Below are 21,276 nucleotides of genomic sequence, written 5' to 3'. Positions count from 1 at the left end.
AAGTATATCCGCAATCAATGGTCCCGCATGAGCATCACAGCCACAGAAGCTCCGACAGCGACCTCCACGTCAGGCGGGCCCCACCACGAGGCATCATCAGCATCCAACGACGCAACAACATCACAGGAGACGTACGGACAATTGGTCGCAGACAAGATGCTTCTCCTCGACTATCAGAATGTTCTGATTCAGTCGGTCCTCACCGAGAGATTCTCTGGGTACGTTGATGAGAACCATTGTAGCCCATGTTCGGCTAGCTTCCTAACTTCCAAGGCAGTGCCCCTCCTGCACACATCGACCAGACCGTCTCCGATTTCGACGGCGTCATCTACCACATCTCGACCCCCGAGACGAAGACCAGGATTCAGCTTTCGATTCAAATAAGGTGCTACAAGGACTTGGTCAAGTATGGGGCAGAGCAAGTGCTGCAGAGGGAATATGGCCAGTATGTGGTGCCGCCGGAACCCGGGTACGACTTCTCGGTATTGATCGATTTGGAGAGCCTCCCGGAGGAGAAGGGTCAGTTACACTGCAATTATACCGGGTGATACTTGGGACTGACGAAAAATGCAGAAGAGAAGGATGCGCTGATCATGAAGATGGCGCTGCTGAAGCGCAACGCCATGGCCGCGCCTTTCGAGGCCGCTTACGAGGAGCACTACAAGCTGAAGGAGGAGGCATCCAAGTACACGTCTGAGGAAGCCCCGCAGGGTGTTCGCGAGGGCGGCGAGGTCATGGCTATCCACTACCGCGAGGAGGAAGCTATCTACGTCAAGGCCAGTCACGACCGTGTCACGGTTATCTTCAGCACCATCTTCCGCGAGGAAACCGATCGTGTCTTTGGCAAGATCTTCATCCAAGAATTCGTCGACGCCCGCCGGCGAGCTATCCAGAACGCTCCCCAGGTGCTCTTCAGGAACGACCCCCCGTTGGAGCTCCAGGGAGTCCCTGGTGTCAGAGATACCGGAACCGGCGAGATCGGATACGTTACCTTTGGTGAGTGTTTATCCTTACATAGCTTGATTGCTTTGCCATTGACGTCTTGTGATAGTTCTTTTCCCTCGACACCTTACACCACAGAGAATGCCCGACTGCATCTCCCACATCCAGACTTTCCGCGACTACTTCCACTACCACATCAAGGCATCGAAGGCGTACATCCACTCAAGAATGCGCAAGAGAACTGCCGACTTCCTCCAAGGTATGATACAGTTCGATTTCGGGGTGAACTTTTTGACTAATACTACGCAGTTCTTCGCCGCGCAAGACCCGATAGCGAGGAGAAGGAACGGAAGACGGCGAGCGGCCGCACTTTCAAGGTCCAGGGAGCGTAGGCCAGTAAGGATGCATTCTCACCGCATCCCCGGAATAGGCAGCACACAAATCGATGACAAGGACTCGCTGGACTGTGCCCTTGAAGATATGTCCGGAGCTGAGACGTATCGAAGCTGTATAAGCAAATGCGATATCACGCGTTCCCGCCCACAGCTGATAGCGATAGCAAGCCGAGGGGTTTTCCGTTAGCTTTGTAGAAGAAGAAAAAAGACTTTCATGACCACTGGCCCTGCAGACTATACCTCATCCTCGGAATCCTCCTGATGAAAACCAGAAGCAGCTTGGCAGTAATGAAATCGGGAGCAATTCTAAGCTGATGGGCCAATCAGAGGCCCTAAGGCGTGGACGGGCCTTTTCGTGGTAGGGTGATGAGACGGAGATGGAGAAACCTTCTGCAGATGATGCGCAAACTGCAGCCGGGACGGGGGCACCGGGGAGGGGGAAAAGGGAGATGGTGACGGCGTTTTGACGGCGGTGCATCCATAGAACATTAATGGCGGCGGTTGCTTGATGTGCCGGATCGACGTCTCCACTCTAACGCTAACACCGGTGTCCGATGGGAAGGGTTCCCACCTCACGCTTCCAAGTGCCTACGTGTAGTGCAGTTTGCATACCAATGGAGACCAGGGCTGATCCGTGTACGCAGTATGTTGTACATGAATGCATTGTTGACGGCCAAACCGGGATTGTTCATGTGAACAATCATGAAGCAAGCCGGCCGTGCCCTTAATATGCCTGGAGTTTGTTCGAGGCTTTATTGCTGGCCGTCCGATGTGTAAATGCTGCCACAGCGAGAAAGTCGAAATATTCGAACTAGGTATGCGTAGCGTATCCGTATAGAGAACCTAGTGTTTGGATGAACGAAGGGGGGGATGTAACATGTGGTACCCCTATTTGCATCCATGGACCATAAGGTAGGTATATGGTGTGGCTCTCTGCATAAGATAGGTCTATATATCGCTCTTAGTAATCGTTGATCGTTCCTCTCAAGCACGTAATCCAGGTCGCATAAAGCTGTTTCCTCGTGGAAGGAAGGAATTGGATTGTTTCGTTTGTGCGGCGAGGTTTTTTGGATTGTGTAATTCACAGGGTAGTCGGCTTTCGACAACCGCGCATAATGGTGAATTAAAGTGGTTTTTTTTCCAACAGAGGGATCCGATAAGTGGGTGGGCAGACGCGCCGGGACAGAGAGCTTTCAACTCTCCTTTTCTGCCTTGGTTTTTCGCGATTCGAGTTCGTTGGAACTTATCCTCCACTTTGAGCACTGCCCGCTGCGTTCCTTATGCTAGGTAGTTTGGTTTCCTACGTTTCCCTGCTTTGCGCCGTCCAGAATCGGGCCGTGGCAATTAGTTCCCTTGAAGGAATGGACGTGGCCAATTTTGAAATGTCCTTTACCAAATCTTGCTCAGAATCGAAAATCGAAGTACCAGTGAACGGAAGACCGATGAGCCAATTGATGCATCGTGAACGATGTGTATGCACTTTATGCAGCAGAGGTTGCGATGACAGTTCAATCAATTGGAGAGCGGACGCCGCAGGCCGGGATATCCCCCACCGAGGAATGGGCTGTGAGACCAACTGGGTTTGAAGATGGGGCGCCGCGGGCCCCCTCGTCCAGTCGTCACGGTCACCTCGGACGACACTGCAAACTGGAAGCGACGAGGGAGGGGACGGCTTGATGATCCATGCCGCGACGCCGGATCCCCCCCTTCGTCATTCTCTATCCGTACGCTACGGAGGGAGCAGAGCACCAGTCTTTCTCTCTTCCCGCGGCTCCGGGGGATGATTTACTTGGTGTGAGTTTGTACACCTGCTGTGTATCCGTACATAGATGCTCTGCCTCCCCCCCCGAGTCGCGTCTCCAAGGAGGAAGGACCCGACCCCTTAAAACTCTCACAAGGTATCCCATGCATACCGTGGACGGCCAAATGCGAGAGCCTGAGAGGATACCCGACTGACTGGATGACAAGCCCCTGGGACTGCCATCGCATCGCATGGCATCTTTTTTAGCTGAGGTGTGCACGGGGACGATAATGCAAGGAACGGCCGGCGCGGAAGGAGGGTTGAGAAACTTGAGACGGATGTGATAGGATGATTGGGGGTTTGGGGTGATTGGGATTGGGGGGGGGGGGGGAAAACCCCACGTCGCGAGCTGAGGTGGAAAGATGGAAGGGCGAGTGGTCTGCACTTGCCTTGTACCTGACGCTAAAATAAGTGAAGTGTCTGTTTGATGTATCTATGTATTATCCGTACCTGCTTGGCAGTGCCTGCAAATGCGAATGTAACTCGAGATGGGCCAGTCAGAGCACTTTGTCACATCCAAAGCATCTTTGAGCAACTTTCTTCGAGCAGTGGAACCTCCTGGTCTCTTCCTGATTCCTAAATGCTGAGTGGCCGGCACCTCCTCGACCTTCAAGCTTGCTCCCCCCCACCTGCCGTCCGTCATCTGCCCAGGCACTTCGAGATGTGGCCCGTCTGGTCTCTGGCAGACTGGCACTCTGCTGTATCGGGCGTAGCGGCAGCTGGGAACTCCTGCAGGAAGAACGTGCGCTGCTTGGGCCTGGACCGCGGGCAGCCGTCAGAACAGCCAGACTTCAGAGGTCAAACCGTCAATCATGTCCCAGAATCGGAATAGGGAGACTGGAGGGAGGGCCCTCTGAAGCTCTCCCTCTCAACGTCTTGAGGGTCCCGAACCTGCGGATGGCATATCATGACAGATTCAGATAAGATGTGTTTGGTCTTTTCCTGGATGGCCACGAACCTCTTTTAGGAAACGGGTGACTTTCCTAGTGACATGTTTGCAAAGGGAGGATGAAAGTCTACACCTATACCTTCTTCACCTGGCATATCGCTGTTCTAAATCCAGGCCTTGCTGCTCCATACATAGTACCCTAGAAGGCTTGCCAATTCTTTTTGTGTGGTCTGCCGCCGATGCCACGACACACTGGACGACGCCGATGACCCCCCGGGCATTCTTGACATCAACCCCTGCCTGCTAAGAGCGCTTGAAGGAGCAAAAGTGGTACGGATAACGTGAAAGTGGCTCCTCCCAACTCCCAACTGTGACTTGCAGCCTGCAGGATTGTGACTGAGGCACTTTCCTCTTCGTTGGTTGAGCTGCTCCTTTTTCTCTGCTTCTCTTTTCGACGTTTGCTCCATACGGAATCCCTCTCCCCCATTCGCCCCGAGATTTCCTTCGCGGAACATCTCTGTCGCTCATTTACCAATCTTCCTTCTTCTATTCCATGGGCAGTCTCGACGTCTTCACCGTAGATTCAACATAATATCCCTACCGACGCCTTACCCGGACCGTTTTGCCATCTACCCGGCCTTTCTGCGCTCGGCCAGCCACTCACGACAAACAAGCAGCACGAGAGTAGAAAAAGAAAACGCAAGACAACCTAAGGCGTAGGCATAGCGGCTTGCAGTGACTACAGCGTATACGAAGAGTCAATTCTCGCCTGGAGCAGTACAGAGCACAACTACGCAGTAGACGATAGAAAGACGCCAAAGAAGCATTCGAATCGAATTTTAGCACCCGTTAGGTCAAGGGAACAGGAGGGAAATCGTCATTTGGAGATCTCCCAGAATCCGAGATTGGGGACAGCGCTGGTCGTCCCTCTCAGAAGCATTCATTGGCCGATGTTGAACTAGAGCCATTTCTTCTCGAGACGTTTAGCTCCCGTGGCGTCACCGGCTTTTCCAACGATCGCCCTTTCTTCTCCTGATAGCTTGCTTACCTTACCTACCTTACAGAGTCAGGTAGTAGGTATTGTACGCTACCTACGGATACTTCTACCTGACCGACCTGGCACAGACACCTCGTGTCACAGCAAGAGGCGACACCGCAGCGAGACATTTCGGCGGTCCTCTACGGATTTGCAAACACACGAGACAAGCATCTCATCAATCCACGTCGACAACGTAGTACACTCATTTCTCGAAGCTTTCGCGCGCGACTCTGTTTCAATTTCACCTCTTGGAATCCACTCCGATCAGATTCCCGTCGATTTCCCGTCTCTATCTCTCTCTCGCTCTTCCCAGCTGCAACTTGCACCCATCCACACTCACTCCATACATACAGTCACCTTTTTAGGGCAACTCACAATCATTCATTCTTTCCCCTTTCTTATTCAACATTCGGGTAACAATTTCTTCTTCGCCGAGACGCCAGCCGACGACCGACACAAAACGGTTCACTTGGTCTCTCATCAATCGGTCTGCTTCATTTCACGTTTGGTGGACTTGCTTTCGTCAAGCTTGCCCCAAGCCAGCCTAAACCGATTGTCAACCCATCCGAGCACATTTCAATCAGCAGCCGCGGAGCCGTGGCCGCGACTGCGTATCCGTACCTTACTCCGTAAGGTACCTTACGGCGAGTGGAGGCACCGCCCCACCCACAAAAAAGTGTCAGTGCTTTTGATAGGAGGTAAGTGCAACCTAAAGTCACCACCAATTTCCCTGGCGCAGGTACGGGCAGGTACAAGTCTGCAAAGTGGGGCCCGCACCTTCCATTCCGGGCCCCATCTCGTCTGGCGACTCAGCCTCTCTCCTTCCCTCTGGGCTCCCGTCTGGCTCTGGCTCTGCGTCTGCGTCTGTGTCTGTCCGCCTCTCCACCAACAAACAACAAAACACTGCGGTCGACAAAGAGCAGGGGGAAGAATAGGAAGCGCAGCTCTCACCACCTCGTCGTCGCTGCCATCAAATGGCTGCAACTCAGTTCTAACCTTTTTTCTTGTCCGACGATAGAACTGGGCGACCAAACTACTCTCTATTTTCTTTTCCTTCTCTACATCCGACAACAGACGCTCGTTTTCACTCCCCCGATTATTCGCTAAATCCTCACCTTCCGATTCGACTCGACCCGATTCGACTCCTTCTCTCCGTTTAATTTCGCACCACCGATTTTCGACGCGCCTCCGAACTCGCGACCGATCAAACGAAGCAGCAGACATCATTCTTTCCATGGCCAGCATCCAAAATTAGATTCCTGCAAATGCGACGCGATATCCAGTCCGATTCTCAAGCATCAAAAATCTTCAATTCAACAGCTTCGATACCCGGTATTCACAGCACCCAACTCACCACCCTCTTGCCGACCGAACAGCAATAGCAATGCGTTTAGCTCTCGGTCAGCGCCCTTCGGCGCGCCGGAGTAAGTGGGCGAACCTTCTTGCAGTGGCAGCCCTCGCACCTCCCTCGGTGGCAGCAATCCAGTTCACCCCAGTTTCCGATGCGAACCTCGACCTTTCCCAGCTTGGCAGAATTGGTGTGGCGGGCGACTTCAACGGAATCTCCCTCTACCAGTTTGAGGAGCAAAATGAGAAGCCTTACAGCACAAACGGAAGCGAGTCTTTGCTTTCTCAGCTGCCCAATGGGGCCTTTGCGTCGCTCATCTCGACTGATGCCTCAATTCACGACATGTGCACATTCACCCTCGACAATGGAACGATGCAGGGAGTGGTAATTGGCGGTAATTTCACGAGCTTGGATGGCACTCAGTCTCAAGGCATTGCCTTGTTCAACCCCAACACCTCCCAGATCACCCCTCTGGCCGGTCTGTCAGGTCAGGTGAACGCTCTTCTCTGCGACCAAGCTGCCAACACCGTTTATGTTGGAGGTAACTTCAGAGGCGCCAACTCGACGAACGCAATCGCCTGGTACGGCACCGATGGATGGACTAACCTTCCTTTCGCTGGTTTCAACGGCCCTGTTTCGTCCATCACCAAGGCTTCAAACGGCCACATCGTCTTTGGCGGCAGCTTCACTGGGCTTGGCAACACTAGCACTCCCAGCACCCCAGATGGACAGGTTATCAACCTCTCGACTGCCAACATTACTTCGGCTTCGAGCACCTCTACCGCTGGCTTCAGTGACCCTCGCAACATCATCTGCAAGACGGACGGGGCTGATGGCTCAGGCAACACTTGGCTGCTCCGCGACAACTCTGCTGGATTCTGGCAGGCAAGTTTCGGCTTCGGTTTCCAGCCCACCAAGATGCGGCTCTGGAACACCCACCAGGACGGCCGAGGAACTAAGACATTCCGTTTTACTGCTCTCCCTCTGGGCGGTATCTTGAACATGACCTACGTGGACCCCACGACTGGTCAGAACGCTACCTGCACTAGCGAGTGTCCTCTCAGCAACAACTCGACTCTCAAGTTCCAGGACTTCCACTTTGTCAACCTGGTCGGAATGAACTCATTCAGAATCGATATTTCCGACTACTACGGATCTGGCGGTGGTCTGAACGGCATCCAACTTTTCGAGGACGACATCAACTCGTACGCCATCAACGACTTCAACTCCCCGGCCTGCGCAGATAGTGACACCAAGTCATCTGCCACAACCACCGGACCGTGGTCGACTTCTCCTTCCTTGCAGAGCAGCTCTCAGTACTTGACTGCCAAGCTATCCGGAACCATCAGCGCAAGCTCCGCCACGGTTACCTTCCTCCCGGATCTCAAGGAGTCTGGCAACTATTCCGTCAACCTGTACACGCCCGGCTGCCTGCAAGACGGTACCTGCTCGACCCGAGCACAGGTTAACGTTACCGGCATCATGTCGTCCACTGGTAGCAACAAGTTTACTACGTCCCTTTACCAGACTAATAACTTTGACAAGTATGACCAGATCTACTTCGGCTATATCGAGGCGAGCTCAGCAGACGGCTTCCGGCCCAGCGTCACCCTGACTCCTTTGGCTGGGCAGAGCATCGATGAAATGACCATTGTCGCTCAGCGAGTCGGATTCACGCTCATTAATTCGACGGGTGGCCTGAATGGCCTATTCGACTTCGACCCTTCGTCTGCCACAGTCAACACTGATTTCAAGAGCTCCAAGATCAACCAGCTCGGGTCCTCATTCTCTTCAGGATCTGCAGTCACTAGCTTGACGACTGCTGGCGACTTGGTCATCGTCGGAGGCAACTTTACGTCATCTACTGCCCGCAATGTCATTGGTATCAACACGGCAAGCGAGGCTACCATGGCTCTCGACGGCGGTCTCAATGGCGAAGTGAAGGCGATGGAACTCAACGGTACTCAACTTTACGTTGGCGGTGTCTTCTCCAACACCCTCGACAATGCCGTCACAGGTCTCAACAATGTCGGTGTGTACGACACCTCCGCCAACACGTGGACTGCACTTGGTGCAGGCGTCAACGGCGAAGTCTCCCACGTTGTCCCGATGCTCGTCAACATTACAAGCGAGAGTGAGGCAGAGTCGGTCGTTACATTCACTGGCGACTTCAGCGAGATCAACGCGTTCGGAGACAACTCAGCTATTCAGGCTTCCGGCTTTGCCGTCTGGGTGCCCTCTCAGAAGAATTGGCTGCAGAACCTCAACGGCCCTGTCCCGGCCTTGAACGGAATCCTGACTACTGGCATTCTCGATCTTCCCGGAGGAGGATCTCTTTACGCAGGATCGATGACCTCGGCAACTATTAGTGCTAATGGTGCCGTCACCCTTGCTGAGAAGTTTGGCCAGTTCCCGGTCAAGTTCAAGTCATCCTCGACGACCTCTAGCACCGTCAGCAAGCGCGATTCTCTGGCCAGTGGCAACATTACGGGCGTGGTCACTGGTGCATTCTACACTGGCAACAACCGCAACATTACCATCCTCGGTGGTCACTTCACAGCTGTGGGCACCAACGGCAGCTCCGCCAACAACCTGGTGCTCATTGACGGGTCGAACTCGAACTCGATCACCGGCCTCGGCTCTCAGATCGAGGACAACTCAACCTTCATTGCCCTTGCGGTAACTGGCGACCTTCTCTTTGCCGGAGGTAGTGTCCGTGGTACTGTCAACAACAATGCTGTGCGAGGTATCATCTCCCTGAACCTTCAAACTGCTACCTTCAACAGCACGCAACCTCCCGGCATCAGCGGCGGAAACGCGACTGTCACCTCCATTGAGGTCCGCCCCGATTCTGGCGATGTCTATGTTGCTGGTTCTTTCGAATCAGCTGGAGCACTCGGCTGCCCAGGTGTCTGCTACTACGACACATCTCTGGCAGGTTGGAACCGTCCCGGTGTTAACCTCGAAGGCACCGGTCATTGCCTCATCTGGACCAGCAAGTCCCAGCTTGTTGCCGGTGGCAACTTCACATTGAATGGTACCTCTCCAACCATGCTTGCCATGTACAGCCCCGATCGCCAGGCATGGTCTGCCTACCCCGGCGAGGACTCTCTGCCTGGTCCCGTCGAGGTTCTGACGGCTGGATCGAGTGATCGCAAGCAACTCTGGGTTTCCGGAACCGCGAACAACGGCTCCATCTACCTGATGAAGTACGACGGCTCCAAGTGGCAATCTGCCGGAACTACTCTACTTCCCGGCACTATTGTCAACAGCATCCAGGTCTTTTCTCTGACTTCATCCCACGATAATACCGACATCCTTGACTCCAACCAAGCCTTGATGATTACTGGCTCCCTCAACGTTCCCGGCTACGGATCAGCGTCGGCTGCCATCTTCAACGGAACGACCTTCCAACCGTACGCGCTCACCGTCAATAGCGGTAACACCGCCGGCTCGATTTCGAGAATCTTCACCGAGAACCAAGACTTCTTCTCCGACAATGGTAAGTTTTGCATACCCGATACCTTTTAAAACGCGTACTGATACCAAAGCAGATGGCCGCATGGCTCTTGGATTCATTGTCCTAATTGGACTCGGTATCTCGCTCGCCCTCATCTTCCTCATCGTCATCGTCGGTATGGCCCTCGATCGCCTGCGCAAGAAGCGTGAGGGATACTCGCCAGCACCGACATCGATGTACGACCGCGGCGGCGGTATGAGAAAGATTCCTCCCCACGAGTTACTCGAGTCACTCGGCAAGGGCCGTCCTGGCGCTCCGCACGTGTAGCACTTGTGAGGAACGTTTCGGTTTCGGTCTTTTATCAGGGTTTTGCTTTCCGGCGTTTGGACAGGCATGGCGTGGAAAAAGGATACCATCGCGACTCGACATCTTTCACCAACGGAGGCATAGAATCAGCTGTTGAGTCCAAGAGGGACGAAGACGGCACACATTCGACACCACGCAAAACGCAAGTCTTCGATAGCAGTCTACCTGGCTACGACCAATCGATATGGCACGCCATACGATCTGACAGTAGCCTCGTGGACCGCCTCGACTTCTCTGCATTCGATTCTTCACGACCTCACGACCTTTGTTTAATGTCTACATGTTTAGTTATACCACTATGCGCGTCAAGCCGCTTTCTCTTCTCGGACACAATCAGCAAGGTTCCTTCCCAGGAACTTGTACACTACAACTGGACACAGCTCCTTTTTGTTATCGAGCTGGTCACGCGCATACACCAAAACAACCAAACAATACCAATCACTATCAATCAGGTTTCATTTTTATTCTTCACTTTGTCGTCTCCAAATGAGACATTTTCGGAGTTTCCCAAGGTCAGAGAGGAGGGATCAAGGCTTCTTCTGAACTTGGAGGTATGAGAGAGAGAGGTGGAGGAAAGGAATTCTCTTTTTTTTTCAATTTCGGCCAGCAAGTCTTGGCTGAGGCTGTTTCTACCCAGCTTTGGAGACATAGTAGTAGCTTCATGGCGGTTGAGTGCCATAGGTAGCTTAATATCCAGAATCGAACAAGGTTTACAGTAACATTCCTCCTTTTGCCGTCCATCGTGATCGATGCAGTCAAGTGCCCCAGCGCCTGTGTTTTCCTACTCGTCAAGATGACGAGGATACAGAGAGGAATGTCATCCAAGTGTACTCTGGTGTGTACCGGTTTCCTCTCCATCCCTCCCCCTGATATTGTCTCATAGCACTTGTCTGCGCCACGTAGAAAAAAAGCCTTCCTCCCCCAAGCGCTTCCCCTCGGCCAGCAAATATCTCGCCCTACGTGCCTGTACGACGTTTGAGATCATTGCCAGTACCGTCATCGTCATGTCGCTTGTAAGCTTAGCTGCTTGCGTACATGTCTCTCTCTCTCTCTGTTGAAACCTTCGATCACCGATCTTATGCTTCGACGCCCCCCCCCCCCCTCTTTCCACTGCCGGTATGTCTTCGAAACTGTGTAACGCTGGCAGAGACTGGTTCATCTTGAGAGAGCGCCTCACACGCCCCCTCCTTCCTCGGTCTCGTTAAGGTACTGGATACTGGGAGCTCAGAGTGTGGATCAGTGAGTAAGTGGGTGAAGTGTTGGCCTGAACGAACAGGTCGTTTCGACGGGGAGATGGTTTCGTGTATACCGACCTTCGTGATTTAAGGAAAGACGTCCTACCTAGCTCGAGATGTCCAGAACTCAGAGCTATAAGCTGGAAGCCAGAAGCTTTCGGGGGTTGCGGTGAACTTGAACTTGATCTTGAACTTGATCTTGAACTAGAGCTAGAGCTAGAGCTAAAGCTTGTTAGGTACCTCGTGTAGAGCTCTTCAATCACACGGCACACACACACACACACACACACACACACACACACACACACACACACACACACACACACACACACTCACCGAGCAAGGAGGGGAAAGGGAAAACAGGAGAAAAGACGTTGCGCTTGCCCCAGAACAGCGAGCCCACGATATCTCACTCACTCACGCCCGGAAACAGCATGAACGGCCTACAAGCACTACACCATTACACTATAATGGCTGGAAGACGAGGGCTTGTGATCGTAGATGGCGGCGATTTGGGGGGGGGGGGGATAAATAAACGTCTAAAGCTTATTCCGCTCGCGGTGAAAGTCTGCTTCCTTCCGCCCGCTATCATCCTCTTGAGAACCACTTATGTACCAGTAGACATCCCCCTCCGGCGTTGAGATTTGCCCCGTGCCCCGAGAAGCCCTAAAGGGCGTTTGTTTCGTGCGGGTGAGACACTGTCTAGTATATACGGATGATCGCCAGCTAAAGGGCGTAGATTTGATGTTCATCTAGGTACACGAGCGCTTTTTTCTTCTTCTTTCTCTCTCTCCCTCTCTCTTCTTGAGGGGTATGAGACGGATGTTTCCGTCCAAGTGAACTACGTCTCAATGCTATAGCCCATCTACAATGTGTGTGTGTGTGTGTGTGTGTGCCTTGGATGTGATTTGACAAGGACTTGAGTGAGACGGAAGAGATGAGCTTTCATGTTTGATGATAGCTTTCGGCCGAAGCGACCACCACCGCCGCCCCGACCCGACAAGACACCGAGGGAGGTGAGGACATGGCCGTGTATGGAATGCTTGGAATGACTTCCTTGAAAAGTGCATGCAGTAGATTCCAACCTCGAGGACACAGGTAGCCAAGATAGGGCTGTTGTGTTGTTCGGCAGCCATGCGCTTCGCACCAAGGCCCAACCTTCCGTTTCGTCATGCCCTGCTCGCTATACGCGCGAAACTCCCGAATGCGGGCATTTCTTAGGGCCCTGGCGACAGACAGCTCAGAGGACATGGGCGACATGGCCTTCTCCCAATCCTCGATATCGGGTTCTTGTCGTTGCTTACTTCCTTGTTTTGTTGCATTAGAACCCTTCACGCAGAAGAGACGATGCGAAATCTGGCTGCAAGCTTCTCGATTGGGAGCATCTCCCGTTCGTCGAGGCTAAATTGCCTTCATCTCGGAGAGGACCCTTGGGGGCCCCTCCCGTTGCCTCCCTCGGCAGGATCCAGAGTGGTAACTTGTAAGAGTCAATTGCCTCAAGTTGAGGCATTACATTTCACTCGACATTTCCTTGTCTTGGATCTTGATTCTAAACTGACGATGGTGATGATGCTCGTTTGAATGGGCCATGTCGGGTGGCAAAAAAAAATAAAAAATAAGCAGACTAAGAAAACAAGGCCGACGGATGTCAGAAAATCTCGCAAGGGGGGTCTTGTTAACCACCAGTACGATTGATTGTAGGCACGAATTTGGATGTAGCGCGAGACAGGATGGGGACCGGGTGACGGAGACCGCACTGCAGCAAGGCAAGACAAGGCAAGGCAAGGTAGGGCGAACCTTGATGGTCTGTCCCCGTCCGTTTGCGCAAGTCCGGTTACGGGGCCGTTGGCTGCTTTGAGCGGTGAAGAGGCCGGCGCCGCGGGGACTTTACAGGGACCGGGGGCGGGAGGGAGGCTCGATGGTGAAAGTGAAAGACTCGGCGATTGATTGTGTCTGGTGGTTGGAGGGAAGGTAAATGCGTTAAAGGAGAATATACCCGGTAGCTTCGTGGTGGCAATTCAGGGTACTGCATAGGTATGAAGGCTTGGATAGCTGCCTTCATTGGCCAAAGCGACTGGTTTGTGACTTCTCTGGTGGTACGCCGTATCTACTGTGTAGACTTCTGAGCATGGGGGTCTTTGCCGCCTCTTTTTCTTTGTTTCCAAATTTCCATATATCCGTAGACGTACCGTGGTGGGGAGGCAAGCTGGCAAGCAAATGGTCCGTGGCGTGCCGGTGTGCAGTGTTGTGTCGCTAGCAAAAGCCATTGGTCGTGCCAGAGGAGTGAGGCTGGCTCTATGGGCAAGGATGCCATCTCAGGTGCTGGGATTCAGTGTTATCTGATGCTCATGAGTGGTGGAGGGCGGATGGCTCCCGCGTCGGGGCATGGCACAGGACCATCAAAAGAAACTGAGGTGAGCAGAGCTCAGCGCTGTCAGGCCGACGGGAGGCGAGAGGCGACAGAGGGCTGCAGATTGAGGTCAAGTATCCGTAAGGCAACGTTTATCTACTGAACTCTCCGCACTGACACAGGGTGTGTTTGACTCTAGTCGGAGGAGTCGCAACCGCAGTCGAACCTTGGATAGGCTTGGATTGAATTGGATTGGGCAATGGCGCAGAGAAGACCCTGTGCTGAGGATCGAGTATCTCTCGTCTGGTCTATCCGTCCTCTAAGCCTGTCCGAGACTTGCAGGGCATTGGCATTGCGGTGGCTAGGGTGTGGCCGCGTCGTTCCGCCGTTGTTTTCCTTTCTTAAGGGTCCGTCAAAGTAAACAAAAGGGGGCACGGCGTGTGGGGGGGTACGAATAGACGCTGCAGAAGGCGCGATGGCAGTGCAACACGGTTGGTCTTGGTTCCGTAAGCTGCTCGACGCCTCAGGACAATGGCATTTCCTGGCGCCTGAACATGGACATCTACGAAAATGCCATGGTGTTAGGTGGCGCCTTGAGGGTGTGAGGTGCGCGTCACTGTTGGAGCTCGAGACAGGCAAAACGCTGTATCCGTCCGGACATTGGGTGCCTCTGTTTGTCAATGGAGGGCAGTTGGTACCGCAGCCTGCAGGGCGCAAAGTCTCCTGCGCAGCTAGCGGTCAGTGGGTGGTCAGGAACACGGGCTCTTCTGGAAAGGCATGCCGCTGTGTCGTCTGGTAGAGTATCCGTAGTGGGCAATGTTTGCCAGGAATATGCCTCGACCCCTATTTCCTACTTGATGGTTCCGTCCCAAGAGACGAGGCGACTGCGACTGCAACTACGACTGCGATTCACGGGCAGCGTAAAGACGAGACACGGACATCCCTGTGGCCACTGCTGTCAAGGGACGAAAGGATGCCGAATGGTTCATGGACCATGAGGGTTGGCATCAATTGAGCTGCGGGCCTGCGGCAGATCTTGTGTTTCGAGATGGGTGGAGGTGCCAAAGTGAACTTTGAAAAAGGGTGGAGGAGGTTGCGAAAAATAGAAACCAGGGAAATAAGGGTCGGTTGGCTTCTTCCCTCGTTCTTTGATGAGATGAAATGCGTCGACAGGGAACATGAAACTTCGGTTGAGAGAACATGCACTATGCCTGCGCCGTACGAATGAATAAGGTATGGCTATCCATACTCGGTACCCCGTAGCTGCTCTGGTTTCGTGGATGGTGCACAGTATTTTCTCTCGGTGGGGTCAATTAGAGATTTTGGGGCCGGTGGCAGGGTCCTTTGGAGTGGCATGGAACTGAATTGACGATTTTCTGCTCTCTTCATTTTCCTGTAACAAATTTTCAGTGACATATCCATCAGGTCAGAGATGAAGGAAGCACCGCCTTGGGATCTGAGGCAGGCATCTTTGGTCTTCGTCGTGATACCTTCCTACCTTGCATGCATTAGCTAGAATTGGTTGTTGCATTTCTTTTCTTTTTGGTAGCTGTGGAAAAGAGGGGTGTGTACGCAGTACTGAAAAGTACGTACTCCGCCTTGGATCTTGGACATTTACTGGATTCGCCCCCCTCTCCATTGGCGAATCGTAGGCCAGTCAGATGGGCCGGACTCCATGACGGCCGTGGCACAATGACGTTTGTGGATGCCGGCTCAGGGTGGGAATACTACAGAGTCAGTATCCCCGCTCTAGTCCCGCTCTCGAAGCCACCGACGTCACCGCGTCCGGGTTGTTAATTCCAACGACGAACCACGGCATCCACCCATCCTCCACACCCTCTTCGCTTTCCCGTGCAGACAGAGTGCAGACAGAGTGCAGACGTGCCTCTTCCTTCCGGATGCCTTTTAGCATAGGTAGCACATACCCTATTAGCCTATGTGCCTTAGGTAGAGGGAGTGCAGCTTTAGCAGGTACGACACTGCAAGATACCTGCCCGCAGTACCGGCCGGGCGTGCCTGCCGATTGGGGGTCAATGAACCCATCACATTGCTCACTTGTGATGTCCTTTTTATCTTTTTTCTGCCCATATCCGCTACTGCTCCTGCGTGAGAAATTGGCGGTGTGTTGGAGGTTGGAAGTGACGATGACTTGCATCGGAGACGGAGCAGCTGGTGATGTCTTCATGCAGTTACCCAACAGAGAATTCCATGTCCCGTCGCTCGTGTTACTGAGGATAGCATGTCATTCTCCGCTTCGGCCTTGCTGGGCCAAGGATGTATGGTATCTGCGACTTGTAACTCTACGAGGGTACAGGAAGGACCTGATGAGAACGGCAAGGCGAGCAAGGACGAGGCATGAGTGACAACATGAGCATGCCACCCCAAGTCGTCCCCAACCCTCCAGCTTCAACCGTCGTCTCCTCTCAAGGTTCCTCCAATTCTTCTCTACGCACCCCCTTCATTGTGGTTGGTAGCCAACCTCAACTTACATCTACCCAGGCAGCCTTGTGGCAAATAAAGCGCACCCATGAGCATGCAATCAAATCAACAGACACTGGACGCCTCGTTCACTGGCCGAGACAGCAATGACATCGCATTTGGTTCGGAAACAAGCATTGTCCCTTGCGAACTGACCGTGGACCAAAATTCATCCAAAGCGTGTACCAATACCATCATCAACAACACCAACACCCACGCCTGACTCTTCCCCATCGAACAAAAAATCCGGGGTGGGCGTTCAGACCCTAGGGTTCTAGGAACAGCAGAAGGACCCTGAAGATCCCATCTTGAGAGGCGTCTGCCTTGCCCCAATCCAATGCTGGGTCTGCGTGCAGCTAGCCGCACTAGCGCGTCTGCTCGTTGGCTGCTTTCGATCCAGGAGTCCTCCAACCGAGGGGGTATCTGTACAGTACGGAGTACGGCCACACCTTTTACAAAAACGCTACTGGATTGCGAAGCCTGCGAATTGCATCCAACCTATCCCTCCCTCCGTGACATTCCCCGGCCGCCAAATGGCCCGCCGCCAGCGCCGCCGCGGTACGATGCCGTACCACTGCTACACGGGCTGCGGGCACGGGCACGCACATTTACATACTACCCATCTGTATCTGTTCTGCTTCATGTCGACCAAACAACGAACACACTCCCGCCCACCCACACATCCAAGCACCCTTGACGGCGCATTTACAGGCACTAGCTATGCTATCTGCTACCCACCCACCGCATCCAACTGAATAACCGACTCCAATCACCACTCACAACCTAAATCACCGCACACGACACGAGAGGACGACCAAAAGCCTGTGCCGCGGCCACCATGACGTTGAGGTCAACAGGCTTCCCCCCTCTGAAGCAGCCATCTGTCTCGTGCGCCGGTATCTCGATGACGGAGCCCTACTAGCACAAGGTACTTGACACTTGGGGTGCGCGAACTCTCGAGGGTCTTCGCCTTCCATGGTCGGCTGCGGCCACTTTCACGCCTCGCCAGCTTTTTTGCCGTTGCGCTGCCGTCGTTGGCGCGCCCGCTGCATTTCGAGCACCGCATGCTACCTCGCTAGTTGGGCGGAACCTCCGCATGCCATCACAAACCTCGGATGGTGGACAAAGACACTATCAAGAGACGGGTGCCAAGCAATGCCGTCTCTCGCTTGCTCAGCATCGCTTCGCACCTGGCACTCATGGCTTCCATTATTTCACGCAGCGCTTCAACGGGCTAGCACCGTACTGCATCGCGATTCGAGCACAAGATCACTCTGATGGTGTAATGGCAGAATCCTTGCAGGAGCGCAACTGGACATCCCCGTCCCCGTGATCTGGGGTAGGAAAGCCGGTCACGGCAGGCTCAGAGACTTGTCACGCGCGTATCCGCTGAAGGATGGACATGAGTGTGTGTCGGTGTCGGTACCTGGCGGATCGTCGGTGGTCCGGCAGGGCTTGGAAATGTTCGCCTTGTCACCTCATTTGCTGGCCGTCCTCCAAGCTCCGTGGAATGCCTAGCGAAACCTAGCACCATGGAATTCTGGGATGGCATTAGACGTGAAGCTCCAGAGAAGTCATGTTTTGGATATCGTTTAGTTCCATCGAATCGGGTGCCTCGCGAGCAGAAATCCCAGCCAAATCCTGGGTCATTGTGCCCTTCTTCTGCTGCTTTTGGTCGGGCTTGGTACGGGTACGGTAGTGCGGTACATTTGACGCTCTGGTCTTGCTGGATGTAACCTCACCATGCTCCCCGAGGATCAAACAAAGACGTCGTGTGCAGTGGGGTCGCTATCTTATCTCGTATGGATAGAGAGCCTGGCTCTAACAACGGAAGAGGAGCCCTCTCAGAAACCACTCAGACCGACCGTCTCGAGAAGTTGAGCCGGGCCACTTCACCAAATGCCGTTCGAATGGGTTCGCTGTGTCTACCCAAGGACCAAGGCGCTATCGAGGTATCCATGATCAAAATGGACCTCTCTTTTCGAGCGTACTACGTAACTGCGCTTTTCTCTGGACGGATACATGACCGACATTGTAGCCCGAACCACCAGGCATCAGATGTAAAACGTCCCCAGCACAGTCCACAGTTCAGACTTCAGCACCGCCGGGATCCGTCTCTTCCAAGATCGCCCCGCCCAAGGCAATGTCATCCAATCACTCCCGTTCAGCCCACCACGAAGCTTGATCGAGCTTAACTCCAGGATATCTCTCGAGCAGGAAATGATCAGAGCTCATCTTGGTGCCAAATCCCAGCAAACAGATGCTCGCTGCTCGACGCGTGCCTATGTGCGGAGTCTGACATGTTGCTGAAACACGCGTATCCACTTTTCCCTTCATCTCTGGTTGCGCCGAAGTTGGCTCTTCTTGTGGCTCCGTGGGACGGTGCAAGAGCTGGGGCTTGCGGCTGGGATGAGGCAATTCGATGCTGAGAACGACGACAAGTTACAACCACCACGACGACGATAACGGTGTGGATACATACTTTTTGTTGACCCTCTCCACCTCCCACATCTGCCATCAGGCTTTTGTTCCGATGGCTTGTCTTTTCAAGCACACACTGCGTAGGCAGGCATCTGGTTCACTTTGAGGCTTGCCTCATCTTGCATAGCCTTTGCCTTGGCCTGTCCACCACTTGCAGCACAAAGGTCCGCAGTCTCCATTTGTTACGGTTCCTACATCGTCATCCCCAGCCCATCCATCTCCAACTTATCCAGTTCAGCGGAGCTCTACTTCCTTGCTCCCTTCTCCCAGCGATCCCAGTCCCCCGTCTTCGCAGTTCTTGGTGTAATGCCACATATTGTCAATGACAAAGTTCCCCTCATCATTCCTAGCCTCCATTCATCTTCATCCCACATCGAATGATTAGGTGCTCTCCTCGTTTGCATCTCACATACTCGGGGCGCTCCACACTGAGACCTCCCAAACCTGTCAGTCCTCCAATGCATATGCGATCTCCCAGGTTGTATCCTCTCTCATATTGGTCTTCCCACCCCTTGTCCCTCTTGGTCCGCTCATACTATACATTAGCTCCAACGGACGGGCATACGACACGACTTAGTCTCTGCGGCAGAATTGCAGATTGACCATTCTAGTTGGCCTCTTTGGGATCCGTCTCTTCCTACTATAACTAACACCACGTCGTACATGACACTAAATTAGTCATCTCCGTTTTGGCCCATACGCCATCCGTCACTTCATGGCAAAGTTGGCCTAGTGCCGTCTTGGTGAGATCCCCTTGAGGACTCCGTAAACTACGTAAGCACATATCCATCCTTGATAGCGCTCCCCTCTATCTACGTAACCCAAGGTTGCTTCTTCCCCCGTCTTCGTTAGCCTCTTTCCGTAGCCTCCCCGAGTCTCCGCCCCGAAACGCCTCCATCATGGCGAGGCAAACCCCCTCCCTTTTAGCCGCCCTTCCGTGTCGCCGCGTTCGACTCAGTTGCCGCAACGGCGCCTTGTTCCAAAAACAAAGTCGCCGCTAACATGCCCGGACCAGGTGACCTTGACCAAGGCCAGCAACGACGACAACAACGTCGCGAATTGAGCCTCCACTTCCATCAGGACTTTTTGTCGGTTTTTGCCTCCCCCGAGCGACCCTTTGGCAGCGTCCAACCGCCAATTCGCGAGCCACGTTCGAGATGGGTCATCTTATCTGACCATGGGCGCAACCCCATCCTAATACCTAGCATATACCGAGCATGCCAATGTGTGTGTGCGTGAGAGTACGCCCCGCGTACCGAACGCAACTGCGCGCCGATCGTTGACCACGCGGCAGCTTCTCCCATGTTTTCACATGAACACTCGCACAACCCCCTCCCCCCTTTCTTAGAGATCGACGCAGCCTCTTTCCCCTTTCCCCAAAGAGCCCCCTCTTTCTATCAAAATCATGGCGTTTTGCTGGGTGCCTGGCATTGCCTTGGGTTTTGTCAGAAAGGCAGCGAGCCCGACCCTCATTTAGGCTTATCCCTACCATTGGGTTGTCACACACGCATACGCGGTGCCGGCCGGCAGTAGGTATACGCACACTTTCAGCTTCCGCACTCGGCGAAAGCGATTGGATTTGCGATGAGACAAAGGCGCGCGCCGTGGTTGAACCACACTAGACCACGGAATACCTACCAATCCTCCAAATTTCAGGGCCATGACATTGGGATATCATTGCCCGAATAGACCGCATCGCATGGCAGGTGGCGAGTCGGTGAGAGCCGAACCGTCCAAGCCCCAAATACACACATCCTCATCTCAAGCTTCGGCTTCATCCCCATTGCGGGGAGAGATGCATAAGTGATGAGATGGCAGGCATGGCGCTTTTGGAGGGGGGGAAGCACGGGAGCTCGGGGGGCCAGTCTACTTGGGGATGCAGGTTGTCGTTTTCCCCATCTTGATGCAAAGGCGGAGGAGGGAAACCGTTCCCCCGTGCCCTCGGCGCCGCGCCATCTATTTGATGCTTGACCACCTGCAATTGATCGATCGAATGTTCCTACAAGCCCAGGGAGCTTCATTGCATCAGAGGTGGTCTGATCTTGCGTTGCCGATCTATCAAACTTTGGCCATTGGAGATGCGCGGTTTACGGATGGATGGTTCATGTGAATTTTCTTTTTTGAAATTCTTCGTACTACTATTATATTATACTGTTCGCAATGTACTATGTGCGTTGTTACCCATATCCAGTGACACTATCAGCCAATCCACTAATCTGGTTTCCTTAAATCGCAACCCATTTCCGTTGCTCGCCGCCACCGCCGCCTTCGCCGCTCAAGTCACGAGGGACGTGAAGCAAAGAGTCTCAAAAGTCCAAAGGAAAAAAAATTGTCCTCGACGATGCAAACTAGAAAATGCAATGGCATTTCTTAGTAAGATGGGTATAATCATCGTGTGTGGAAGCTAGTAGTACAAGTCGCCCTCCCGGTTTGGGAACAGGGTCGAGTTTTTGCGAGGTGTGCCGCCGAGGCACCAACCTCTGGTTCGTCAT

At 53.5% G+C, this 21,276-nt stretch overlaps 5 protein-coding genes across 5 annotated transcripts; 4 read left to right on the top strand and 1 right to left on the bottom strand.

Moving 5' to 3' along the window:
• Positions 1-27: 27 nt before the first annotated feature.
• Positions 28-1,334, top strand: CPAR01_09736 (Arp2/3 complex; the record flags this gene model as incomplete). Its single annotated transcript, XM_060494000.1, has 5 exons — positions 28-218; positions 278-519; positions 574-996; positions 1,052-1,201; positions 1,252-1,334. The coding sequence occupies 5 exons, from the start codon at positions 28-30 to the stop codon at positions 1,332-1,334; spliced, it is 1,089 nt and encodes a 362-aa protein (XP_060348130.1).
• A 1,721-nt stretch (positions 1,335-3,055) lies between these two features.
• On the bottom strand, positions 3,056-3,895 carry CPAR01_09735 (uncharacterized protein; the record flags this gene model as incomplete). Its single annotated transcript, XM_060493999.1, has 2 exons — positions 3,056-3,540; positions 3,589-3,895. Coding segments are annotated over 2 exons (792 nt in total), but the record flags the coding sequence as incomplete, so codon positions are not given.
• A 2,555-nt stretch (positions 3,896-6,450) lies between these two features.
• On the top strand, positions 6,451-10,201 carry CPAR01_09734 (cellular morphogenesis protein; the record flags this gene model as incomplete). Its single annotated transcript, XM_060493998.1, has 2 exons — positions 6,451-9,916; positions 9,969-10,201. 2 exons carry the CDS (start codon positions 6,451-6,453, stop codon positions 10,199-10,201), a joined length of 3,699 nt encoding a protein of 1,232 aa, XP_060348128.1.
• A 7,077-nt stretch (positions 10,202-17,278) lies between these two features.
• On the top strand, positions 17,279-17,581 carry CPAR01_09733 (uncharacterized protein; the record flags this gene model as incomplete). Its single annotated transcript, XM_060493997.1, has 1 exon — positions 17,279-17,581. The coding sequence occupies one exon, from the start codon at positions 17,279-17,281 to the stop codon at positions 17,579-17,581; it is 303 nt and encodes a 100-aa protein (XP_060348127.1).
• A 1,580-nt stretch (positions 17,582-19,161) lies between these two features.
• On the top strand, positions 19,162-19,386 carry CPAR01_09732 (uncharacterized protein; the record flags this gene model as incomplete). Its single annotated transcript, XM_060493996.1, has 1 exon — positions 19,162-19,386. One exon carries the CDS (start codon positions 19,162-19,164, stop codon positions 19,384-19,386), a length of 225 nt encoding a protein of 74 aa, XP_060348126.1.
• Between the last annotated feature and the right edge of the window lie 1,890 nt (positions 19,387-21,276).

This window comes from Colletotrichum paranaense (genome assembly GCF_030867605.1).
Source record: "Colletotrichum paranaense strain IMI 384185 chromosome Unknown Scaffold_7.1, whole genome shotgun sequence".
Classification (NCBI taxonomy): Eukaryota; Fungi; Ascomycota; class Sordariomycetes; order Glomerellales; family Glomerellaceae; genus Colletotrichum; species Colletotrichum paranaense.
Note: the sequence above shows the minus strand (reverse complement) of the source record. Positions and strands in the feature narration are given on the sequence as shown.